Source organism: Dendrobates tinctorius, unplaced genomic scaffold, assembly GCF_039654945.1.
Source record: "Dendrobates tinctorius isolate UK_male_01 unplaced genomic scaffold, ASM3965494v1 ptg000113l, whole genome shotgun sequence".
Lineage (NCBI taxonomy): Eukaryota > Metazoa > Chordata > Amphibia > Anura > Dendrobatidae > Dendrobates > Dendrobates tinctorius.
In genome coordinates, this window is record NW_027361781.1 from 15,703,854 (window position 1) to 15,726,459 (window position 22,606).

A 22,606-nucleotide genomic window follows, 5' to 3' on the forward strand; every position below is an offset into this window, starting at 1 on the left:
AATGAATTTAAAATCTAGTCCAGACATTGACAAGGTTCAAAAAAAGATTTTTATTTGAAATCATGATTTTCTCCTTCAAACTTTGTTTTTGTCAAAGAATGCTCCCTTTGCAGCAATTCCAGCATTGCAGACCTTCGGCATTCTAGCAGTTAATTTGCTGAGGTAATCTGGAGAAATTTCCCCCCATACTTCCAGGAGCCGCTTCCACAAGCTGCTCCCACAACAGCTCAATGGGGTTGAGATCTGGTGACTGCACTGGCCACTCCATTACAGATAGAATACCAGCTGCCTGCTTCTTCCCTAAATAGTTCTTGCATAATTTGGAGGTGTGCTTTGGGTCATTGTCCTGTTGTAGGATGAAATTATTATTAGTATTATTATTATTTATTTATATTTATATTTTATACCATGGTGCTGCACATAAGAAGGGATAACATTCAAATTACAGATATCACTTACAGTAAACAAACTTACAATCACAGACTGATAGAGAGGGAAGAATATCCTGCCCTTTCGGGCTTACATGCTACAGGATGGTGGGGAAGGAGACATTAGGTTGGAGGGTTGCAGCAGTTCCGGTGTAGGTTGAGGTGATATCTCCAGTAGTGGTGAGGAGGTAGTGGGGTCATTGCAGGCTGTAGGCTTTCGTGAAGAGGTGGGTTTTCAGGTTCCGTCTGAAGGATCCGAATGTGGTTGATAGTCGGACATGTTGGGGCAAAGAATCCCAGAGGATGGGGGCTATTCGGGAGAAATCTTGGAGGCGGTTGGGTGAGGAGCGAATAAGTGTGGAGGAGAGAAGGAGGTCTTGGGAAGATCGGAGATTACGTGAGGGAAGGTATCGGGAGATTAGTTCAGAGACATATGAGGGAGATAGGTTATAGATAGCCTTGTAGGTCAGTATTAGTAATTTGAACTGGATACGCTGAGGGAATGGAAGCCAGTGAAGAGATTTGCAGAGGGGAGAAGCGGAGGAGTAGCGAGGGGAGAGATGAATTAGTCGAGCAGCAGAGTTAAGGATGGACTGGAGAGGTGCGAGGGTGTTAGCAGGGAGAACACAGAAAAGGATGTTGCAGTAGTCGAGGCGGGAGATGATGAGGGTGTGCACAAGCATTTTATTAGTTGGAGGGTTGAGGAAAAGACGGATTCTGGAAATATTTTTGAGCTAGAGGCTACAGGAGGTAGAAAGAGCTTGGATGTGTGGTTTGAAGGACAGGGCAGAGTCAAGGATTACTCCGAGGCAGCGGACTTTCAGTACTGGGGAAAGCGTGATGTCATTAATTGTGATAGGTCAGGTAAGGAAGATCTGTGAGATGGAGGAAAGATGATGAGTTTGGATTTGTCCACATTGAGCTTGAGGAAGCGAGAGGAGAAGGAGGATATGGTGATAGACACTCCGGGATTCTGGACAGCAGAGAGGTGACGTCTGGGCCAGAGAGGTAGATCTGAGTGTCATCAGCATAAAGGTGGTACTGGAATCCTTGGGACTTTGAGTTGACCCAGGCCAAGGGTATAAATTGAGAAGAGTAGGGGTCCTAGAACAGAGCCTTGGGGGACTCCAACAGAGAGAGGGTAAGATGAGGAGGTAATGTGGGAGTGGGAGACGCTGAATGTGCGGTTTGAGAGGTATGAGGAGATCCAGGATAGGGCGAGGTCTTTGATGCCAAAGGAGGAGAGGATCTGTAGTAGGAGGCAGTGGTCAACTGTGTCGAATGCAGAGGACAGGTCTAGAAGCAGGAGTATAGAGTATTGTCCGTTTGCTTTGGCTGTAAGGCCTCTTTCACACATCCAGTTCTCGCTGTCAGGCGAGATCCGGCATGTGTGTGTTAAAACGGATCCGTTTTTTTTTAACCGTTGGGTGCGGTTTTTTCTCATAGATCATAACATGCGCTGAATCGCGCCGCATGTGCCAGCGTTTGTTCCGTTTTTTGCCGGATCCGGCGAAAACATGGTGTCCGGCGGCCGGACAGAACGCATGCTGTAACGTTTTTTTGTCCGGCGTAAAAAGCCGGACACGCGTGGATGCAGCACTCCCGGCACTGTGTCACAATGAAAGCGAATGAGGACTTCCAGCCGCCGGATCAGTCTTTCGCCTGATCCGGCCACCGCTTTCCGGCATTTTCCCTCTGGGCATGCCCGGATCTCTCTCTCTCTCCTTACCCAGTTCAGCACTGCGCGACTTCGTTTCATCCTCAGTGCGACTCATCATGCCCATAACAGAGCGCCAGAACTTCAGATGCATCTCTCTCCGTGCATCTGTTCTGGGCCGCTTCCGGCACTCCGGCTTTTCACCGCACGCCGCCGGAATAGCAAAAACGGATGTGTGAAAGTAGCCTAAGTAGGTCGTTAGTAATTTTGGTCAGGGTTGTCTCAGTGGAGTGATGGGGGCAGAAACCAGATTGTAGATTGTCAAAGAGCAAGTTAGATGAGAGGTGGGAGGAAAGTTCAGCGTGGACGTGCAGCTCCTGGAGTTTGGAAGTGAATGAGAGCAGTGATATTGGGTGACAGCTGGACATAGCGGTTGGGTTGAGGGTTGGCTTTTTAAGGATAGGCCTGACTGTGGCATGTTTAAAAGCAGAAGGGAAGGTACTGGACGCTAGCGATAGGTTGAAGAGGTGGGTTAGGGATGGGATTAGTGTGGTGGTGAGGTTGGGGAGGAGATGGGATGCGGTCAAGTGCACAGGTTGTGAGGTGCGATTTAGAGAAGGGGCAATTAAGCTCCCCTTCAGTGATGTTGGAGAGGGAGGTTATGGGGTTTGGGCATTGGTCTGGTATACAAAGGGGTTGTGATGGTTGAACAATGAAGACTTGCCTTGTTTGGTCGATATTATTTTTGAAGTGTGTGGCAAAGTCCTCAGCAGAGATGAGGGAGGTTGGAAGGGGCAGTGGTGGGCGGAGGAGGGAGTTGAAAGTTTTGAATAACTGTTTGGATTGTAGGATAGGGAAGATACGAGGGTTGTGAAGTAGGCCTGTTTAGCAGAGGTGAGGGCAGATTTGAAAGCGAGTGTAGCCTGTTATGATTGAGTCACCGAAGGAGGAAAAAACAAAAATACAAGCTAAGTCCAGAAAACCGGAGAGGTTGGCAGCTATCGGATTGCAGACCCCTGATCCTATCCACAACAACTAACAGTAGCCGTGGGGGGTTCCTACGATGCCCTAGACCCCTCGATCACAGCCGGAGAACTAAATAGGCCTAAAGATAGAAAGGGGAAATCTAAACTGCCCCAGAGCAGACCCCAAAGCAATAGGCAGCCCCCAACCTATAATGACGGTGAAGCAAGATGAAAACACTAACACAGATAGAACGATAAGTTGAGCAAACGATGGGGCCCAAGCTAACTAAAAAGGACAGGATAGAAAAGCTGCTGTCTGCAATCCGTAAAAAACCCTACCAAAAAATGTCCCAACCGTCTGATAGGAAAAACAGGCCCTGAAGTCGCTAGGACTTCAAAAAGACTATATCAGCACTCAGGTAAATTCTGAAGACAGAGCAAAGAGACAAACTGAACAGAGACAAAAATGGAACTCAGCACACCCCAGACCGGGGATGGCTGAACTCCAAAAAACAAGGAAAACAAAACAAATAAGTTCAAAAGCAGAGCAAAAACTTATCTTTGGAAGCAGGAATCAGACTGGTCTCCATGAATCCAGCAGAGAAATCACCAGCGACTCAGAAGGGCGTCGGCTGCCTTATATCCAGTCAGAATTTCGTTACCCAGTCATCATCTACCAGATCAGGTGTTTGGTAATCAGCCTCACTACCTTCCTTTACCAGAAGAGGGAGTTCATCAGACATCGACGATGAAGGGGAAAATGAACTCACAACAGTTGCCTGTTTGAATGCAGTGAAGTCGTCTTGCGAATTTGTTTTCTTCCAATGCCGCTCTGCAGCCCTGGACACTTGCCGGAGCTTTTTAGTGGTGTTATTGTGCCAGGGTTGTCTGTTGGTACGTCGCATTCTGCCATGAACCAGAGGGGCGACCGTGTCAATAGCTGATAGCTGAAATTGGCTCCAATCAAGCACTGTCCACAGGGTATGGCATGACGTTGCAAAATGGAGTGACAGCCTTTCTTATACAAAATCCCTTTTACCTTGTACAAATGTCCCACTTTACCAGCACCAAAGCAACCCCAGACCATCACGTTACCTACACCATGCTTGACAGATGGTGTCAGGCACTCTTCCAGCATCTTTTCAGTTGTTCTGCATCTCACAAATGTTTTTCTGTGTGATCCAAACACCTCAAACTTGTGTTCTTTTATCCATAACACTTTTTACCAATCTTCCTCTGTCCAATGTCTGTGTTCTTTTGCCCATATTAATCTTTTCATTTTATTAGCCAATGTCAGATATGGCTTTTTCTTTGCCACTCTGCCCTGTGGGCCAGCATCCCGGAGTTGCCTCTTCACTGTAGACATTGACACTGGCAGTTTGCATGTACTATTTAATGAAGCTGCCAGTTGAGGACCTGTAAGGCGTCAATTTCTCAAACTACAGACTCTGATGTACATGTCTAGTTGCTCAGTTGTGCAGTTGGGCCTCCCACTTTTCATTCTACTCTGGTTAGAGCCTGTTTGTGCTCTCCTCTGAAGGGAGTAGTGCACACCTTTGTAGGAAATCTTCACTTTCTTGGCAATTTCTCACGTGGAATAGCCTTCATTTCTAAGAACAAGAATAGACTGTTGAGTTTCACATGAAAGTTCTTTTTTTTTTTTTCTGGCCATTTTGAGAGTTTAATGGAACCAACAAATGTAATGCTCCAGATTCTCAACTAGCTCAAAGGAAGGTCAGGTTTATAGCTTCTCTAATCAGCCAAACTGTTTTCAGCTGTGCTAATAACATTCTTGAACAAGGGTATTCAAGGGTATTCTAACCATCCATTAACCTTCTTTTACAGTTAGCAAACACAAAATACCATAAGAACACTGGAGTGATGGTTGTTGGAAATGGGCCTCTACACCATGTTTCAAATTAATATGCAAATTGGTTTTAAGTGTCATAGCGTTTTTTGGGTTTTTTTTTTCAATGAAACCCATTGATGGTATTGCGTCTCAGGGTTCTTTGGATCACTGAACTCAATCTCCGATACCTATGATAATTATAAATAAAAATCCAGAAAAAGGGTTAAATCAATAAAACTTAACACTAATAAAAATAGGTATACTCCAATTAGGGCTATATTCACAAAAAAGGAAAGGAGTACAAAATACCCATTTAAAATGTCACAAATTTATTAATTCATCACATAAGACATATTATCCAAAATTGAAGAATATTTAAAAATGTTACATAAAAAGGAAAATCAAAGTGATGGACACACGACAATGGGTCTGACACATTTACACAAATATATGGACCTGGGATTCAAAGACCATGGAAAAATATCATGATGATATAATATACTCTGTGTGTATACGTTATAACACTATCATAGTGCCAAAAAAAAATCACAAAATGGCTATGGGTGTAGCAGGAGCAAATAAAATTATATCACCATAAATATGGCCCCATAAACACCCTAAAGTTTCCAAAAGAACAAATCCAGCACTAAATAGAGTCTCACCCAAATCGGTCCAAGTAAGCGGTCAGAACATGCTATGCCCCCTGAGGAAGCCCACGTGAAACACGCGTTGGGGCTGCATGCTCTGACCGCTTACTTGGACCGATTTGGGTGAGACTTTATTTAGTGCTGGATTTGTTCTTTTGGAAACTTTAGGGTGTTTATGGGGCCATATTTATGGTGATATAGTTTTATTTGATCCTGCTACAACCATAGCCATTTTATGATTTTATTTTGGCACTATGATAATGTTGTAATGTATACATACAGAGTATATTATATCATCATGATATTTTTCCAGGGTCTTTGAATCCCAAGTCCATATATTTGTGTAAATGTGTCAGACCCATTGTCGTGTGTCCTTCGCTTAGATTTTCCTTTTTATGTAACATTTTTAAATAAAAAATGTCTTATGTGATGAATTAATAAATTTGTGACCTGACCTGTGATAATTAGTTTGCCATGTGAGCCCAATAAAAGGAAAACTGGATGTTCCACACTATTAAGCAGGCCACAGTTTTCAAGTAACATGGGAAAGAAAAAGGATCTCTCTGCTGCCGAAAAGCATCAAATAGTGCAGTGCCTTGGTCAAGGGATGAAAACACTAAATATCTCCCGAAAACTTAAGCGTGATCATAGTACTGTTTAGGCCTCTTTCACACTTCAGTCTTTTGACGTCAGTTGCAAACCGTCAAAGTGTAAAAAAACGGATGTTTCCACTTAGCAAAAAACTGATGCACCGGATCCGTTTTTTTTACGGATTTGCTGCAGCCGCCAGTGTATGAAAATTTAAAGGAACAGAACTCTGAAAGGGGAGAGAGAGAGAAAGTTGATGCAAAGGACGACCATCCGTCACAATCCGCTGCTAATGTAAGTCTATGGGAAAAAAAAAAAAACGGATTCCGCCAAAAAAAAATCCGTTTTTTTTTTCAAAAAGGGCGGATTTCGACTGACGGCAAAAGACTGAAGTGTGAAAGAGGCCTGAGAGATTTGTGGCTGATTCTGAGCACAGCCGTGTTCGTGCTGATAAAGGCAGAATGAGGAAGGTTTCTGCCAGGCAAGTTCATCGGATTAAGAGAGCAGCTAATAAAAAGCCATTACAAACCAGCAAGTAGATATTTGAAGCTGCTGGTGCCTCTGGAGTCCCTCGAACCTCAAGGATCCTTCAAAGGCCTGCTGTGGTGCATAAACCTACTATTTGGCCACCCCTAAACAGTGTTCACAAGCAGAAACGGTTGCAGAGGGCCCATACATACATGAAGACTAATTTTCAAACAGTCTTGTTTACTGATGAGTGTTGAGCAACCCTGGATAGTCCAGATGGATGGAGTAGTGGATGGTTGGTGGTTGGCCACCATGTCCCAACAAGGCTGCGACTTCAGCAAGGAGGTGGAGGAGTCATGTTTTGGGCCGGAATCATGGGGAAGCAGCTGGTAGGGCTCTTCAAGGTTCCTGAAGGTGTGAAAATGACCTCTACAAAGTATATGGAGTTTCTGACTGACAACTTATAATTTGCATAATAATTTGGAACATGGTCTATACACTGTATGGTAGCGCTGTCATTCGGGTAGGGGATACTCGCTTGGCAGCCAATAAATCACATCCGGCACAGGTTTTCCATAAAAACAATCACAGTCCATGCGGTTTATTTAGGTATCATAAACCATGACCAGCAACATAAAGTTCATATTAACAGCATAGCGTCCATGACAGAGCTTCACTCTGTTAAGCCTGTGGTCACACAGATTATGCCATACGCAGGCTCTCTTAGCCTCACAGTTATATCCCCTCTCCGGGTTTACTTCATGGCCACTTCACCACGCTGCATCAGGCACGTGCAGCCATTAACACAGCGATCACTTGCTGTCTGGAAGACAGCCCCATCTCTCCCAGACGAGACCTTCCAAAACGGACCAACCAGGTCCCAGCATTCACTCCATGTGACCTACCCTGGCCACCTTATATGGTCTGTAGCCACGCCCACCGGGTCACATGGCTATGTCCTCATCACAGGTCCTTCAACCACTCATACACACTTTATAATAGCGTTCTAAAACAAACCCCCTGGGTGTGTTTGTAGGTAACTGGTCCTGCCCGTCTCACCAGATACCTGGAGACTTCTCCCTGACACATTGGAACGAAAGATCAACTCTGCTGATCAGCACATAAGCAAGCCTCCATCCCAAGGCCACCTACCTTGATACATAATGATCCTTAAGCACCCTGCTCCTGTTACCACTCTGGACAAGGCTATCCGTTCGTCCTGGGACACCCACACAGCACCCCCTAGCGGACACAGTTGTCACTACACCACAACACCTATGAAGATACTGCATTACAAACCAGACGCTTGCAGCTAGAATAGTCATTTACCACATTAACAATGTATAGAGTGTATTTCTGAATCATTTAATGTTAGCTTCATTGGAAAAAACTGTGCTTTTCTTTCAAAAATAAGGACATTTCTAAGTGACCCTAAACTTTTGAACGGTAGTGTACTTTGGTTTATATCTGAGCATCTTCAGAGAGTGTGGAGGCAGTTAATTTAGTGAAGAGTCACTTACCCTGGTGAAGAACATGATAGATATTCTCTCCTGAGCCTGAAATGGCTGATATCCGGGATCACTAGGTCCTTGCATGTTATGTGAACCTTTGGCGTATGAGACCATAAGTACAGGGATGCCAGCGTTTATCTTGTGCAGATTTTGATCATTTGTCCCTGAACTTTGTCATTCTCCTGACAGCAATGGATGAACATATACAAACCCATCACGTTCTGCCCGCTGCAGCTGTCCGAGGAGCCGGACTCTTTCATCAACAAACTGGACCCAAACAAGATTTTCAAGGGCAAAAACAAGACCCCAGTAACCAAGAAGAAATTACCAGGACCACCCACAGGGTATCAGAAGAATCCTCTTCCTTCCTCCAAAAAATCAGAACAGTCTGGTGTGCCTCGTAAGTGATCATTACCTGCCCCTCATCATGAAGGGTTCCAGATGGTTGCAAAATAGAGGAACGAATCATTCACATGACCCTGATCAAGCAGTCACATCAGTAGTCCGTGTCTACTAGATGGGAGACCTGCCTCCTATCTGCTGGGATCCCCGTCGCCTCTTCTTATTTGTAGGCTTGACATCATATTTTTGGAGTGACACACATGATGAAGCCGGGGATTCCAGTAGATAGAAGACAGCTTGAAGGGCTCCTTTCCGGTGAGGGCGGACTACGGACAAAACCTCTGGACTTGAGTCCTGTGAGTTAATTCACCTGTCTCTATATCTAAAATGATCGGCAGTGCAATCTAAAATGTAAGTTGGCTGCAAAATTTTCAGTCAAAGGGTTATTTAAAGTGTTCTTTACGTAAAAGCACATCACCTGTCCATTGGTTGTGTCTGAAACTCCTGCTCCGCTCCATTATAAGGTAATGAGATGCATATTTTATGGGGAGAAAAAACAAACTTGGACCCTTTCTGTTAAACATAGATTTAAAACCTAACATTTTGAATATCTGGAATCAACACTAGATGGAGCATTATATATAGTTGTGCTCAAATATTTACATACCCCAGCAGAATTTTTGCTTTCTTAGCCTTTTTTCAGAGAATATGAATAACACCAAAACTTTTTTTCTACTCATGGTTAGTGGTTGGGTGAAGCCATTTATTGTCAAACTACTGTGTTTTCTCTTTAGAAATCATAATGACAACCCAAAACATCCAAATGACCCTAATCAAAAGTTTACATACCCCATTTTTTAATACTGTTTATTTCCCCCTTTAACATCAATGACATCTTGAAGTCTTTTGTGGTAGTTGTACATGAGGCTCTTTATTTTCTCAAATGGTAAAGCTGCCCACTCTTCTTGGCAAAAAGCCTCCAGTTCCTGTAAATTCCAGGGCTGTCTAATATGAACTGCGCGCTTGAGATCTCCCCAGAGTTGAGGCCAGGTGACTGAGATGGCGACTCCAGAACCTTCACTTAGTTCTGCTGTAGCCAATGACAGGTCGACTTGGCCTTGTGTTTTGGATCGTTGTCATGTTGGAATGTCCAAGTACGTCCCATGCGCAGATTCTGGGCTGATGATTGCAAATTTGCCCCCAGTATTTGCTGATAACGTGCTGCATTCATCTTTCCTTCAGCTTTGACCAGGTTTTCTGTGCTTTTGTAGCTCACACATCCCCAAAACATCAGCGTTCCACTTCCGTGCTTTACAGTCGGAATGGTGTTCCTTTCATCATAGGCCTTGTTGTCTCTCCAAATGTAACATTTATGGTTGTGGCCAAAAACTTCTTGTTCCAGAAGTTTTGAGGCTTGTCTCTGTGCTGTTTTGCATATTGTAAGCGAGATACTTTGTGGCATTTCTGCAGTAATGGCTTTCTTCTGGCGACTCAACCATGCAGCCCATTTTTCTTCAAGTGCCTCTTTATTGTGTATCTTGAAAGAGCCACACCACTAGTTTTCAGACAGTCCAGTATTTCAGCGCTGATGTTATTTTCTTTGCATCCCGAACAATTTTCCTGGCAGTTGTGGATGAAATTTTTGTTGGTCTACCTGACAGTGGTTTTGTTTTTACAGAGCCCCTGATTTTCCATTTGTTAATCACAGTTTGAACGCTGTTGACTGGCATTATCAATTCCTGGGATATCTTTTTGTATCCCTTTCCTGTTTTATATAATTCAACTACCTTTTCCCATAGATCCGTTGACAATTCTTTTGCTTTTCCCATGACTCACAATCCAGAAACGTCAGTGGCTGGATGAAAGATGCAAGAGTCTGTCTTGATCCCTGAAACTCACTTGGCTTTTATGCACACACACTGACTACAAGCAAACAGGTCACAGGTGAGGATGTCACCTTTCGTAGCCATTCACACCCATTTGTGTCAACTTCTGTACATGTTATCAGGCCAAAATCACCAGGGTATGTAAACTTTTGATCAGGGTCATTTGGATGTTTTGGGCTGTCATTATGATGTAAAAAGAGAAAACACAGTAGTTTGACAATAAATGGTTTCACCCAATCACTAACCATGAGTGGAGAAAAAATATAGGTTGTTATGAATGGGTCACCGAGGAGGAAAGCGCAATAGGCTATGCCACCAGAACACCAGAGAGGTTGGTCGCTCAGCGGATTGCAGACCCCTGATCTTAACAACACAACTAGCAGTAGCCGTGGAGCGTTCCTACGTTGCCCTAGTCGCCTCGTTACAGCCGGAGGACTAACTAAGCCTAAAGATAGAAAGGTGAAATCTAAGCTGCCCCGGAGTAGATCCCCAAAGGAATAGACAGCCCCCAAACATATATTGTCGGTGAGACAAGATGAAGCACAAAAACAGACAGAAAATAGACTGAGCAAATGATGGGGCCCACACTGACTAGACAGGACAGAAAAGTGATTGCCTGCAATCACGCAAAAACCCTAATAATTCCAACACGACTGAAGTACAAAAATACTGAGGTTTGAACAACCTCGCCCCCAGTTTATCAGCACTCAGGTGTGAACTGGCGGCTAGCAACAGGCTAATACAGCAGGGGACTGAGCAAACAAACACAAGATACAAAAATACAGGGCAGGAGCCAGCAGCAAGGAGAAAAACAGGTGCAAAGGGTTTAGCAAATGACACTTAGCTGAAAAAATGCAGGATCAGGCATGAGACAGAAATCCTCAGTAAGCAAAGAAAGGCGTATCACCGGCAGTCACTGAGAGAAGTCTGTTCACTTATGTAGTCCCAGTCACTACCACCACGCCTCCAATTATCTTCTGCAGCTGTTGGGTTAACATCATGTTGACCAGCACCACTACCAGCAGTGTCCACCAGAGGGAGCCTTGCCTCAAAAGTTGGATCAAGAGAGCTCACAACAATTGGTGTTATCATTCATATGCTCTGAAAAAGGCCAAGAAAGCAAAATTTCTGCCGGGGTATGTAAACTTTTGAGCTTAAGTTTATTTCTACATTCAGCATGTATTCACAACGAAATGAGTTTTATGGAGCACGCTCAGGCGCTGCACTCACTGAAATGCAGAGCGATCCACTGTAATATACAACTGACCTCCTTAGGTGCTACAGTCCAGCAACCCCAGCATCTAAACAGACAGAAGGAGAATGCTCCTTCAGTCACCAATCTGGCCTCTGCGAAACATGATCGTTTAGTGCCAGCTGGTAACCTAATAAAGACCTTTAATTCTGCCATCATAGTACTAATAATAAGCTCATCCAGGGGAAAGGACTTCATAGGAAAGCACAGACTAATACAGTGTATTATAACCGAGATCAAACATATTTTCAAATTTTAAAAAAAGAACAAACATGAAAATGTTCCCGTTTATAACATAGGAAAGCAAAACAAAAAAATGGGTATCTCCATGACCTTAAAAGTAAGAACTAGTCAAATATTACATTATTCATCTTGCATGGTGAATGTCATGAAAGAAAAATGATAGAATTGTTGTTTTTGTGGCCACTTTTCTTTCCAGGTATAGTAAAACTAAAAAGCGATCAAAAGCTTGCATATACCGCAAAAAATAAATAGCAGTTTACCCTTCTGTAAAACACATCATCACACTGATCCATTGCTGGAAAAGTAAGAAACTAAGGTTTGTCCCTCTAAATAAGGAGACACCTAAGAAAGCTTCCCTTTTTATCTACGAATAAGAGAACATTTCAAAGATTTTTATAATCATTGCATTGTTGTGATGTTACTGACCCACGTAATAAGACATTTTTGCCGCATAGGGAACATTGTGAAAAAACAACCCTGAAAAAAACGATCTATCCCCACCCCCCAAAAAAAAATGGAATACTGTTTTTTTTTTTTCTTTTCCAACCCACAGATTTTTTTTCGATTTCCTACAATAATGCACACCATGTAAAAAAACCAACTTTTCGTTTCATCATTTCTACTTTCTGTCTTATTTATTTAGATTTGTATATACATTGTGGTTATTGGATGTAAATTTTACATCTTTTTTTTTTCTAATTTATTTTCTATTTATTGCACCTGAAAATAAACCTAACTGCTGAGCAATGACACCGTTTTCCATCTTTCTCCATAAAGCTTTAGCTATGAAATCCATCTCCGTTGTGAATGACGTGATTCTGCACTATTGGGGTTTGTTCAGACCTGTTAATATTTTTCAGTGAAAGCTGGATTTTTTTTTTCACTTCCGTATTAGAATACAGCTATGATCAGTGACTAGAGCCTAGTTGCATTGTCTTGTGGAGCCCAAGGTAGGCCGAAATCCACTTCTGACTTTTCAGAGGCTCTGGCTTTTTCTCCCATGATTTACACTGATCCCATTGATTTGCACCAACTCTACTTGTGACCACTGCAGCTATTGATTGGCTGCAGCCTTTTCTAATTGTCAGGATATCATTGCTTGCTGACGGAATGATAGGCTGCAGCGGTCACTAGTAGAGTTGGTGCATTTTAAATTCACGGGATCTCTGGCCGCTGAGAACTAACCTGGCATCTGCGACGTTTCTTCCGAATAGCCAGGCTGGTGCGACGTCACGTGCATCTCGACACAATGATCCATTGATTGGTTGCAGTGGTCATTTGACGTAACATCGTTACATGATCACGAGGAAACACATGCTGCCATCAACTTAACGGCACCATTCCAGGAGGTATGTAGGATGTATTTTTACTTTCTGATGGGCAGTTTAGCGACTAAGACTAGGATGCCCAGTGGTGGAGAAACCCTTTAAAGTCTTGACATCTGGTGTTATCAAGCGCTGAAACATGTTCTCAATTTATGCAGTTGTTCCTGCCAATCTCTTGAAATTATGTCATAAAAGGAGCAAAGTTTTTTCTGTGTCATTACCTCCTGGATCTCTTTCAGCAAAGAACTACTCCTAGAATGAGTAATGAGAAAATACTTCCTGTTAAATATTCCTTGCACTCATTGCCAGAAAACAAAAGGTCGTGGCCCTTTAAGAGAACCGAACGCCGCCAGTGGTTTCATACAGGAGTCTCTATCCTTACCCATTTGCCCGTTGATAACTGTTCGGCCCTGACGTCTCCACCGTATCATAGTAAACATTGGTCACCTAAGGATATTGGACAAATATTCAGGTGAGCGCCCTTGAGTTAACATGAATTTTTGCATAGAAAAAAAATGCTGTAAGTGTAATTCACGCGGCTCGGAAATAGTATACACCACAGGTGTCAGGAGACCGAGCAAAGCAGGGTGATCAGGCACCGCTGCCACCTCTGCATTGTCATGAGGGGGTGGACATACTGCATGGACCGAGTTACAAGGGTCCATGCTGTGCTGTCCGGGCCGATAGTCGTTATCCATTGGCTCAAAGCAATCAGTTCTCCGTCCTCTCTGCTGTGTGTCTGGTCATCTCTCGACCGACAACCCAGGATATTAATGTGGGCCTTGTCACCCAGCATCTGACAGGCTCATTAGATGTCTCCCATAGGTTTTTTTTTTGCTTTTCCTTCCTCTTCCTTTTACCCCAGAGCAAGACAGAAACAAGGCAGAAACTTTAAAAGTGAGACACAAGAGAATTTCATATTTTTTTTATATCTAAACATTTAAGTGATATTTTTATCTGCATGATAGCATAGAGTGGATGTAAAAAATCTACACACCTCTGTTAAAATGCTAGTTTTTTTTGTCCGGTAAAAAAAAAAAAAATCATACCAAGACGAATCATTTCAGAACTACTTAATGCAAATTGTCTCTTCAGAGAGGAAGAGGACTAGAACTCTAGTGCCACCTATTGGAAGTAGCAATCCTACAAGTCAGTGTCAACCCTTTGACAAGCTTTGTCACATAAATTAGGATGAAAGCCAAAACCAGATCTCGGTTTGCAGGACTTTTTACTATCACTCTATATAAATTATAATAATCTTTATTTTTATATAGCGCTAACATATTCTGCAGCGCTTTACAGACATTATCATCACTGTCTAAATTCCCTATCAGTAGTCTTTGGAATGTGGGAGGAAACCGGAGTATCCGGCGGAAACCAACGCAAAGACGGGGAGAACATACAATTGCTGCCAACAGGAATAAGGAGGAATAAACTGAAGTTCATTTTGAGGGGGTGAAAATTAAAATAACAGAAGTAAAATAGTGTAGCTGAACACCACCTTATAATTGGGGGCATGGCTGTGTTCAGAATTAGCCAATCACATTTAAACTCACGTTAAATTGTAGTTAGTATTATGGTCACATTAACAGCTGACAACACTGCATAGGGATTTCATTGTTGAACGTTATCAGTTAGGAGAAAGGAACAAAAAAAATTCCAAGGCATTCGATATACCACACTTCACTGTGAAGACGTCATCAAGAAGTGGCTTAAATTTGGCACAATAGTGGTTTTACCTTGAACTTGATGTCCCAGATAAATTGATGAAAATATAAGAAGAAAATTGGTCTGGGAGGCTTTTTTGGTAAGTAATTCTTGTGTACTGCATATGACAATTATCTCCTGTATTCTTCATATGTGTGACTTGTGGAGTGACAACACACCCTTTTCTTACAAAGAAAAACATCCAAGCCCGGCTAAGTTTTCCCAAAACATATATCAGGCCTGCCAAAGGCATGTGGGAAAATGTTTTACGGTCTGGTGAGTGAAAGGTGGAATTTTTTGGATACAGTTCCAAAAGGCATGTTAAGCCCAAAGTCAACAGTGCCCATCATCAAAGAACACCATACCCTCAATGAAGCATGTTGGAGACATCATTATGCTTTAGGGCTGTTTTTCAACAGCTGGAACTGAGGCTTTGGTCAAGGTGGAGGAAATTGTAAACTGTTCAAATATTAGTCAATTTTACATCATAACCTTCATGCCTCTGCTAAAAAAGCTGAAGGTGAGTAATTTCACCTTTCAAACCACCTCCAAATCAACAAAAGAATGGCTTCACCAAAAGTAGATCAAAGTTTTGGAACCGCCCAGGCCTGAATTTAATTGAAAATCTGTGGGTGACCTGAAGAGGGTGCTACACAGGAGATGCCCTCACAATCAGACAGATGTGGAGCTACTGCAAGGAAGAACGGGAAAAGATTGCCAATTCTAGATGGCATGCTGATAGGCTCCTACCCAAAAAGACTGTCATATATTCAAAGGGGTTCTTCAGCCAAGTATTAGTTTCACGGTGTGCATGTTTCTGAAACTACAACTTTTTAGATCTTTATTTTTGTACTGAAAAGATTTCAGTTTATTACACAATTGAATTGTACAGATTATCAGTGGCAATAAAGGTGGAAAAAAGTTCCGAAATGATTATTGGTAGGATGTTTGTTTTTGTTTTGTTTTTTAAACCTCACAAAAACCTTGATTTGTAACAAGGGTGTGCAGACTTTTGTACAATACAGTGCAGTACCATTAGGACTGTCTGCAAGAAAAACAAGCCCTGATGCAACTTGAAACCATAAAATAAAAAGTTATGGCTCTGAGAATATGGAGAATGTAGGCTTTTTTTTTTCTTCTTTACTCCTTAAAAAAGAAAAATTGTACTAACGGGTAGAATAAAGTTACTTGGTCATTTTTGCCTCAAAGTGAACATCACAAAATAAAAACCCCAAAAAACAGTGGAATTGTTTTTTTATCAGTTCCTCCCCACTTTAATATAAAACAGCCTCTAAAGACAGATAGTTTTATCATAACATTTGTCTGTACAATATAGGCGCTACACACAGTGTTATTTCTATATTATATACACGTACAGTATATGACGTTACATCTAACAATATACAAATATTTACAAGTCTCACATTGCATTTCAAAATTGAAATATATTAACTATGATCTTGTTCCTCATTTGATAATATGTATCCTGATATGTAATTCTGTATGGCAATATTCCCTGAGTGATCGGTGTCTGCATAGAGCTCAGTCAGGGGATTTGCAGTTTGTACTGTACTGAAATTTACACAAAACCTTTAAGAACTGTAAGCCAAGTCATTGATGGGTGATATTAACAGGCTTGCTGACTGTTTCCAAATAGCCAACCAGAATTGTGAATGCAGCTCTGGGGTAAAGTATAGGATGTCACTCAGAAGTAGAAGTAGAATAAGTAATGCATGTACTCCACCAGCAGAATAGTGCGTTCAGCTCTGGCATACAATACAGGATAAGTAATGTATGTAAACAGTGACTGCACCAGCAGAATAGTGAGTGCAGCTCTGGAGTATAATACAGGATGTAACTCAGGATCAGTACAGGATCAGTAATGTAATGTATGTACACAGTGACTGCACCAGTAGATTAGTGAGTGCAGCTCTGGGGTATAATACAGGATGTAACTCCGGATCAGTAATGTAATGTATGTACACAGTGACTGCCCCAGCAGAATAGTGAGTGCAGCTCTGGAGTATAATGCAGGATGTAACTCAGGATCAGTACAGGATCAGTAATGTATGTACACAGTGACTGCCCCAGCAGAATAGTGAGTGCAGCTCTGGAGTATAATACAGGATGTAACTCAGGATCAGTACAGGATCAGTAATGTAATGTATGTACACAGTGACTGCACCATCAGAATAGTGAGTGCAGCTCTGGAGTATAATACAGGATGTAGCTCCGGATCAGTACAGGATCAGTAATGTATGTACACAGTGACTGCACCAGCGGAATAGTGAGTGCAGCTCTGGAGTATAATACAGGATGTAAGGCTGTAACGCTGGATGTAACGCTGTATTTTAGCGCTAAAAAACGCATGCTTTTTTTCCCCTATATTTTGCATGGGATGCGCTTATGTGCACATACACATGCGTTTGTATGCGTTTTTCCGCGCATGCGTTTTTTCGTGGTGTGCGTTCGGGCGCACAAAATGCATCCTGTTGCATTTTTTGGGCGTCCGACTTGCCTCAAAAAAACGCATGCGCGCGCAATGCGTTTTTTTACAGCAAGACACCCATTATAAGTCTATGGGTGCGCATATGTGCGCATTGGCATGCTCATGTATGCGTTTTTTTGCGCATGCGTTTTTTTGTTGACCATTAGTTAGACAATGGAATTAAGGGGTTTGGGTTAGAGTTAGGGTTAGTTAAGGGGGTTTAGGGTTTGGGTTAGGGTTAGTATGGTTTGGGTAGGGTTTGGTTAAGGGTTAGGGTTAGTATGGTTTGGTTAAGGGTTAGGGTATGGTTTGGTTAAGGGTTAGGGTTAGTAAAGTCATGGTTTGGGTTCGTGTGAGGGGCCAACTAATGTTGGAAAAAAATGCAAACGCGGTAAAAACGCACTAAAAACGCATAAAAACGCTGCGTTTTTTTCATGCATGCTCATAAAAATGCTTGAAAAAACGCAGCATTTGTATGCGTTTTTTCTATGCATTTTTTTGCGGGAAAAACGCGCTACAAAGCAAGTGTGAAAGTAGCCTAACTCAGGATCAGTACAGGATCAGTAATGTAATATACAGTTAGGTCCATATATATGAGACAACATTTTTCTAATTTTGGTTCTAGACATTACCACAATGAATTTTAAACAAAACAATTCAGATGCAGTTGAAGTTCAGACTTTCAGCTTTCATTTGAGGGTATCCACATTAAAATTGGATGCAGGTGAAACAAGCCATCCTTAAGCTGCAGAAACAGAAAAAAAACCATCCGAGAAATTGCTACAACATTAGGAGTGGCAAAATCTACAGTTTGGTACATCCTGAGAAAGAAAGAAAGCACTGGTGAACTCATCAATGCAAAAAGACCTGGGCACCCACGGAAGACAACAGTGGTGGATGATCGCAGAATAATCTCCATGGTGAAGTGAAACCCCTTCACAACAGCCAACCAAGTGAACAACACTCTCCAGGAGGTAGGTGTATCAATATCCAAATCTGCCATAAAGAGAAGACTGCATGAAAGTAAATACAGAGGGTTCACTGCACGGTGCAAGCCACTCATAAGCATCAAGAATCAAAAGGCTAGACTGGACTTTGCTAAAAAAAAATCTAAAAAAGCCAGCACAGTTCTGGAAGAACATTCTTTGGACAGATGAAACCAAGATCAACCTCTACCAGAATGATGGAAAGAGAAAAGTATGGTGAAGGCGTGGTACAGCTCATGACCCAAAGCATACCACATCATCTGTAAAACACGGCGGAGGCAGTGTGATGGCTTGGGCATGCATGGCTGCCAGTGGCTCTGGGTCACTAGTGTTTATTGATGATGTGACACAGGACAGAAGCAGCCAAATGAATTCTGAGGTATTCAGAGCCATACTGTGTGCTCAGATCCAGCCAAATGCAGCCAAACTGATTGGTCGTCGTTTCATACTACAGATGGACAATGACCCAAAACATAAAGCCAAAGCAACCCAGGAGTTTATTAAAGCAAAGAAGTGGAATATTCTTGAATGGCCAAGTCAGTCACCTGATCTCAACCCAATTGAGCATGCATTTCACTTGTTAAAGACTAAACTTCAGACAGAAAGGCCCACAAACAAACAGCAGCTGAAAACCACCGCAGTGAAGGCCTGGCGGTGCATCAAAAAGGAGGAAACACAGCGACTGGTGATGTCCATGAGTTCAAGACTTCAGGCAGTCATTGCCAACAAAGGGTTTTCAACCAAGTACTAGAAATGAACATTTTATTTACAATTATTTAATCTCTCCAATTACTTTTGGTCCCTTTAAAAACAGGGTGGCACATGTTAAGGAGCTGAAACTCCTAAACCCTTCATCCAGTTTTAATGCGGATACCCTCAAATGAAGCTGAAAGTCTGAACTTCAACTGAATCTGAATTGTTTTGTTTAAAATTCATTGTGGTAATGTCTAGAACCAAAATTAGACAAAAGTTGTTGAAATGTAGACGAAAGAGGTGAGTAACTGTTATTTATACTGTCTCCAATATTGGTAATTTACGGTACATATCGGTGAAGGAAGCCCCCGCACATCCTGCACACTGGAATTTACTTTGAGGACATTGTATTTTACACCTTACAGAATAGAATAGTCATATGCAGGTAAACATTATCAGTCTTCTGTATGGATTTCCCACCACGTGGCTCGTCTCACTAGATCTTCAGTGACACAGTGGTGAAGTTTAGAAAAAATAAAACATAAAAACTGTAATAACAATGCTGGAGTCATCCAGTGGTGCCAGAAGGGGTCCTTTGACTTGATTTTTGTGTCCTTTTTTTATTGCCAGTGCTATAGTGGAGGTCACATATATTCACAGGCCTCCATCTCTGCATTCCCCTTCTCCATCTCACATAGCTTCTTCTCCTCCACTTTCGGCTGGTGATGGAGCCCCACTAGCAGCTTGTACAGGAAAGCACCGGTCAGGCCACCCACCATAGGGGCTACAATTGGCACCCAGCACCAGTAATTCCCAGCCCTGGAAGAATAGACAAGCATTTTATTTTTACGGTAATCATAATTCATTTCTGCTTGCTGTCAGTGAATGTGAAAATTCTTTTAGGCTATGTGCCGACGTAGCGTTTAAATCCGGACACTGAAAACCGGACTCCTTCCCAGAAATCACGCAGTTTTTTCCGCACGATTTTACCGCGATTATGATCGCGATTTTGCCGCGATTTTCGCGTGCGATATTCAAGCACTTTCCAAGCGATGCTTCAAATCGCTTGGAAAGTGCTTGAATATCGCACGCGAAAATCGCGGCAAAATCGCGATCATAATCAATGTCAATGTGATTGACAGGTTGGTCACACTTGACAAACATAGTGTTTGACAAGTGTGACCAGGTTTTTACTATTGAGGCCGCCTATGCGGCATCAATTGTAAAAGAAAGAATGTAAAAAATGATAAAAAAATAAAAAATCGGTGTATATTTAACTTCCGACATCCCGCGCTACATTCCCGGGCCTCAGCGTTCCCAGTAATGCCTTGCGAGACCTGTGATAACGTTGGTCTCGCGTTGCTATAGCGATCTCACGAGACCGCTAGAGTCACGCGAGACTACATCATCACCGGACCTTGCCGCAAGGCATTTCTGGGAACGCTAGGCCAGGAATGCAGCGCAGGACGTCGGAAGGTAAATATAACCCGATTTTTTTTTTTTATTCTTTTTTTTTACAGGGGTATGGTACCCAGGGCCTGGAGGACAGTCTCCTCTCCTCCACACCGTGGGTATCAACCGCACATGAGACGCTTAACTTCCCGCATGGTGGGCATAGCCACATGCGGGAAGTAAGCAATTCTCATGCATTTCTATGGGTGCGGAATCGCTGCAATTCTTTGCGATTCCGCACAAAAGAATGAGCATGCTGCGATTTTTTCCGCGATGCGATTCCGCCGCGGAAAAAAGCGCAGCATTAGCACAGCATGTGCGGAATGCCATAGGAATGCATGGGGTGCGTCATGTACAAGATTTTTAAACATTTTCGCGCCGAAAATCGCGGCAAAAACGCTTAAAAATCGCATCTTGGGCCCACAGCCTTAAAGTACGTCTTGTGCGACTGACACGGGGCTTGTTACAGCGTCTCTCCATGTAAGCCGAATTGCTTCCTTTTAGGGTGCAGCCTGAATGGGATCACAGTGTGTGGACTGGTAGGCGAGATTCTCCCGACCCAAGCGTGACAGCCTCATATATTTCTGTGCATCTGTCACAACTGAGTCAGAAGAGCCGCCGGCCAGTCCGAGTAATGCGATCCGATCTCAGTCCGATTTATACGGCCCTCTGACTGCAACCTTATTGTACAAAGTAGAGAGCGTAATAAAAGGGTTAGGCTAGTCTCACACTAGCGTTTATGAGCGCAGCGACGGCCTGCGCACGGCCGCCGCTAAGCCCCGCCCCTGCCGCGCCCCGCCGGTAGCTCCGCCCACCGGCGCATGACGCTGCATGCGCCCTGCGTCCCCTATCTTTATCACAGGGGGGCGCAGGCCGTGCGCAGTATGCGTTTGGCGGCACATGCGCCTTTTTGACGGTGCGCCGACGCAACCAAACTGCAGCAGGTTGCGTTTGGCGCAGGTCGGCGCACCGTCAAAAGGACGCATGCGCCGTCAACCACATACTGCGCACGGCCTGCGCCCCCAGTGATAAAGATAGGGGACGCAGGGCGCATGCAGCGTCATGCGCCGGTGGGCGGAGCTACCGGCGGAGGCGCAGCAGGGGGCGGGGCTTAGCGGCGGCCGTGCGCAGGCCGTCGCTGCGCTCATAAACGCTAGTGTGAAACTAGCCTTAGAAGCTGCAGAAGGTAAGAAACTCTCCACCCCAAATCCCGGCTCTGTGCCCGAAAGTAAAATGAGCAAATGCTCTCATCTGCTTCTGGCTCTTCCATGCAGCACATGCTCATGCTACTCTTTGGGGGTTACATGCTCACTACCGTGTTTTTGGTTTGCCCCCTGTCCATGGTAAAAATGATCCTACGCTGACCGCACTCGGACTGTTGTTATTCAGTTGGCGTGCTAAGATTTGGACCAAATGCCCACGTGAAAAAAACTCACCGCATGCACTTAGTCACTTCCATACTTCCAATAAGACTTACCCATTCAAAGTCTACGAAAGCGCAAAATAATGGGATCCCATAAGGATCCTTCACATAACACTGCAACTCTTAACTTGTTTTTGTAGACTTTATTAACCGCTGATGGATACAAATTAATTCCTTATGGATCACATATGGATGACCACGGAGATGAAAAGTCATCCATTTTTTACTGGATGAAAATTAGTTATTTTTTATAAGGCCGTGTGAACTTGGTCTGAGAATTGGAATTTAGGCGACACCGCTTTAACTTGACAGTGGTCGGGGTAGTAGTGTGGACCCCACCTAAAGTCTCATTCACACATCAGTGATTTTTCTCATACGGTCACAGTCATTTGGTTTCATCAGAGATTGGCCAGTGCTTCAGGCTTTAGAGTTTCATTATTTTTTTTTTTGTAGATTTCTCAATCTTTGCATAATAAACAGTCTGTGAAAAATAAACAACGCATCTGAGTTCTGATTTTCACATAGACTTGCATTGACAAGTTTAATCCAAGGTTCAGATCAAAATCGGACATGGCTCCAATATTTTTTGTGGAGACTGCTCAGTTCACAAAGATACACTTACGTGAACAGCCCCATAGACTAGTAGTTACGAGTAGTGATGAGCGAACGTGCAGTGATAAGGTTTTATCCGCCATG

At 43.1% G+C, this 22,606-nt stretch overlaps 2 protein-coding genes across 7 annotated transcripts in view; one reads left to right on the forward strand and one right to left on the reverse strand.

The window, feature by feature from the left end:
- TPGS2 (tubulin polyglutamylase complex subunit 2) overlaps nucleotides 1-22,606 on the forward strand; it is a 67,453-nt gene that overhangs the window by 37,362 nt on the left and 7,485 nt on the right. For 4 of the 6 annotated variants that reach the window (XR_012234850.1, XR_012234848.1, XR_012234849.1 and 1 more), the window contains one exon: nucleotides 8,303-8,513. Coding sequence is in view for 3 of the 6 variants with exons in the window: in XM_073589800.1 (XP_073445901.1) it covers nucleotides 8,303-8,513 (211 nt within the window). In the remaining 3 variants the exon portion in view is untranslated. Of the gene's footprint in view, nucleotides 1-8,302; nucleotides 12,584-22,606 lie in introns of those variants that run through there. The other 2 variants (XM_073589802.1, XM_073589801.1) reach the window with 1 other exon arrangement.
- LOC141101014 (aquaporin-7-like) overlaps nucleotides 19,272-22,606 on the reverse strand; it is a 49,491-nt gene continuing 46,156 nt past the window's right edge. Inside the window, exon 6 of the mRNA XM_073589805.1 lies at nucleotides 19,272-19,854. Coding sequence (XP_073445906.1) covers nucleotides 19,680-19,854 — 175 coding nt within the window. The 3' untranslated portion in view covers nucleotides 19,272-19,679. The remainder of the gene's footprint in view (nucleotides 19,855-22,606) is intronic.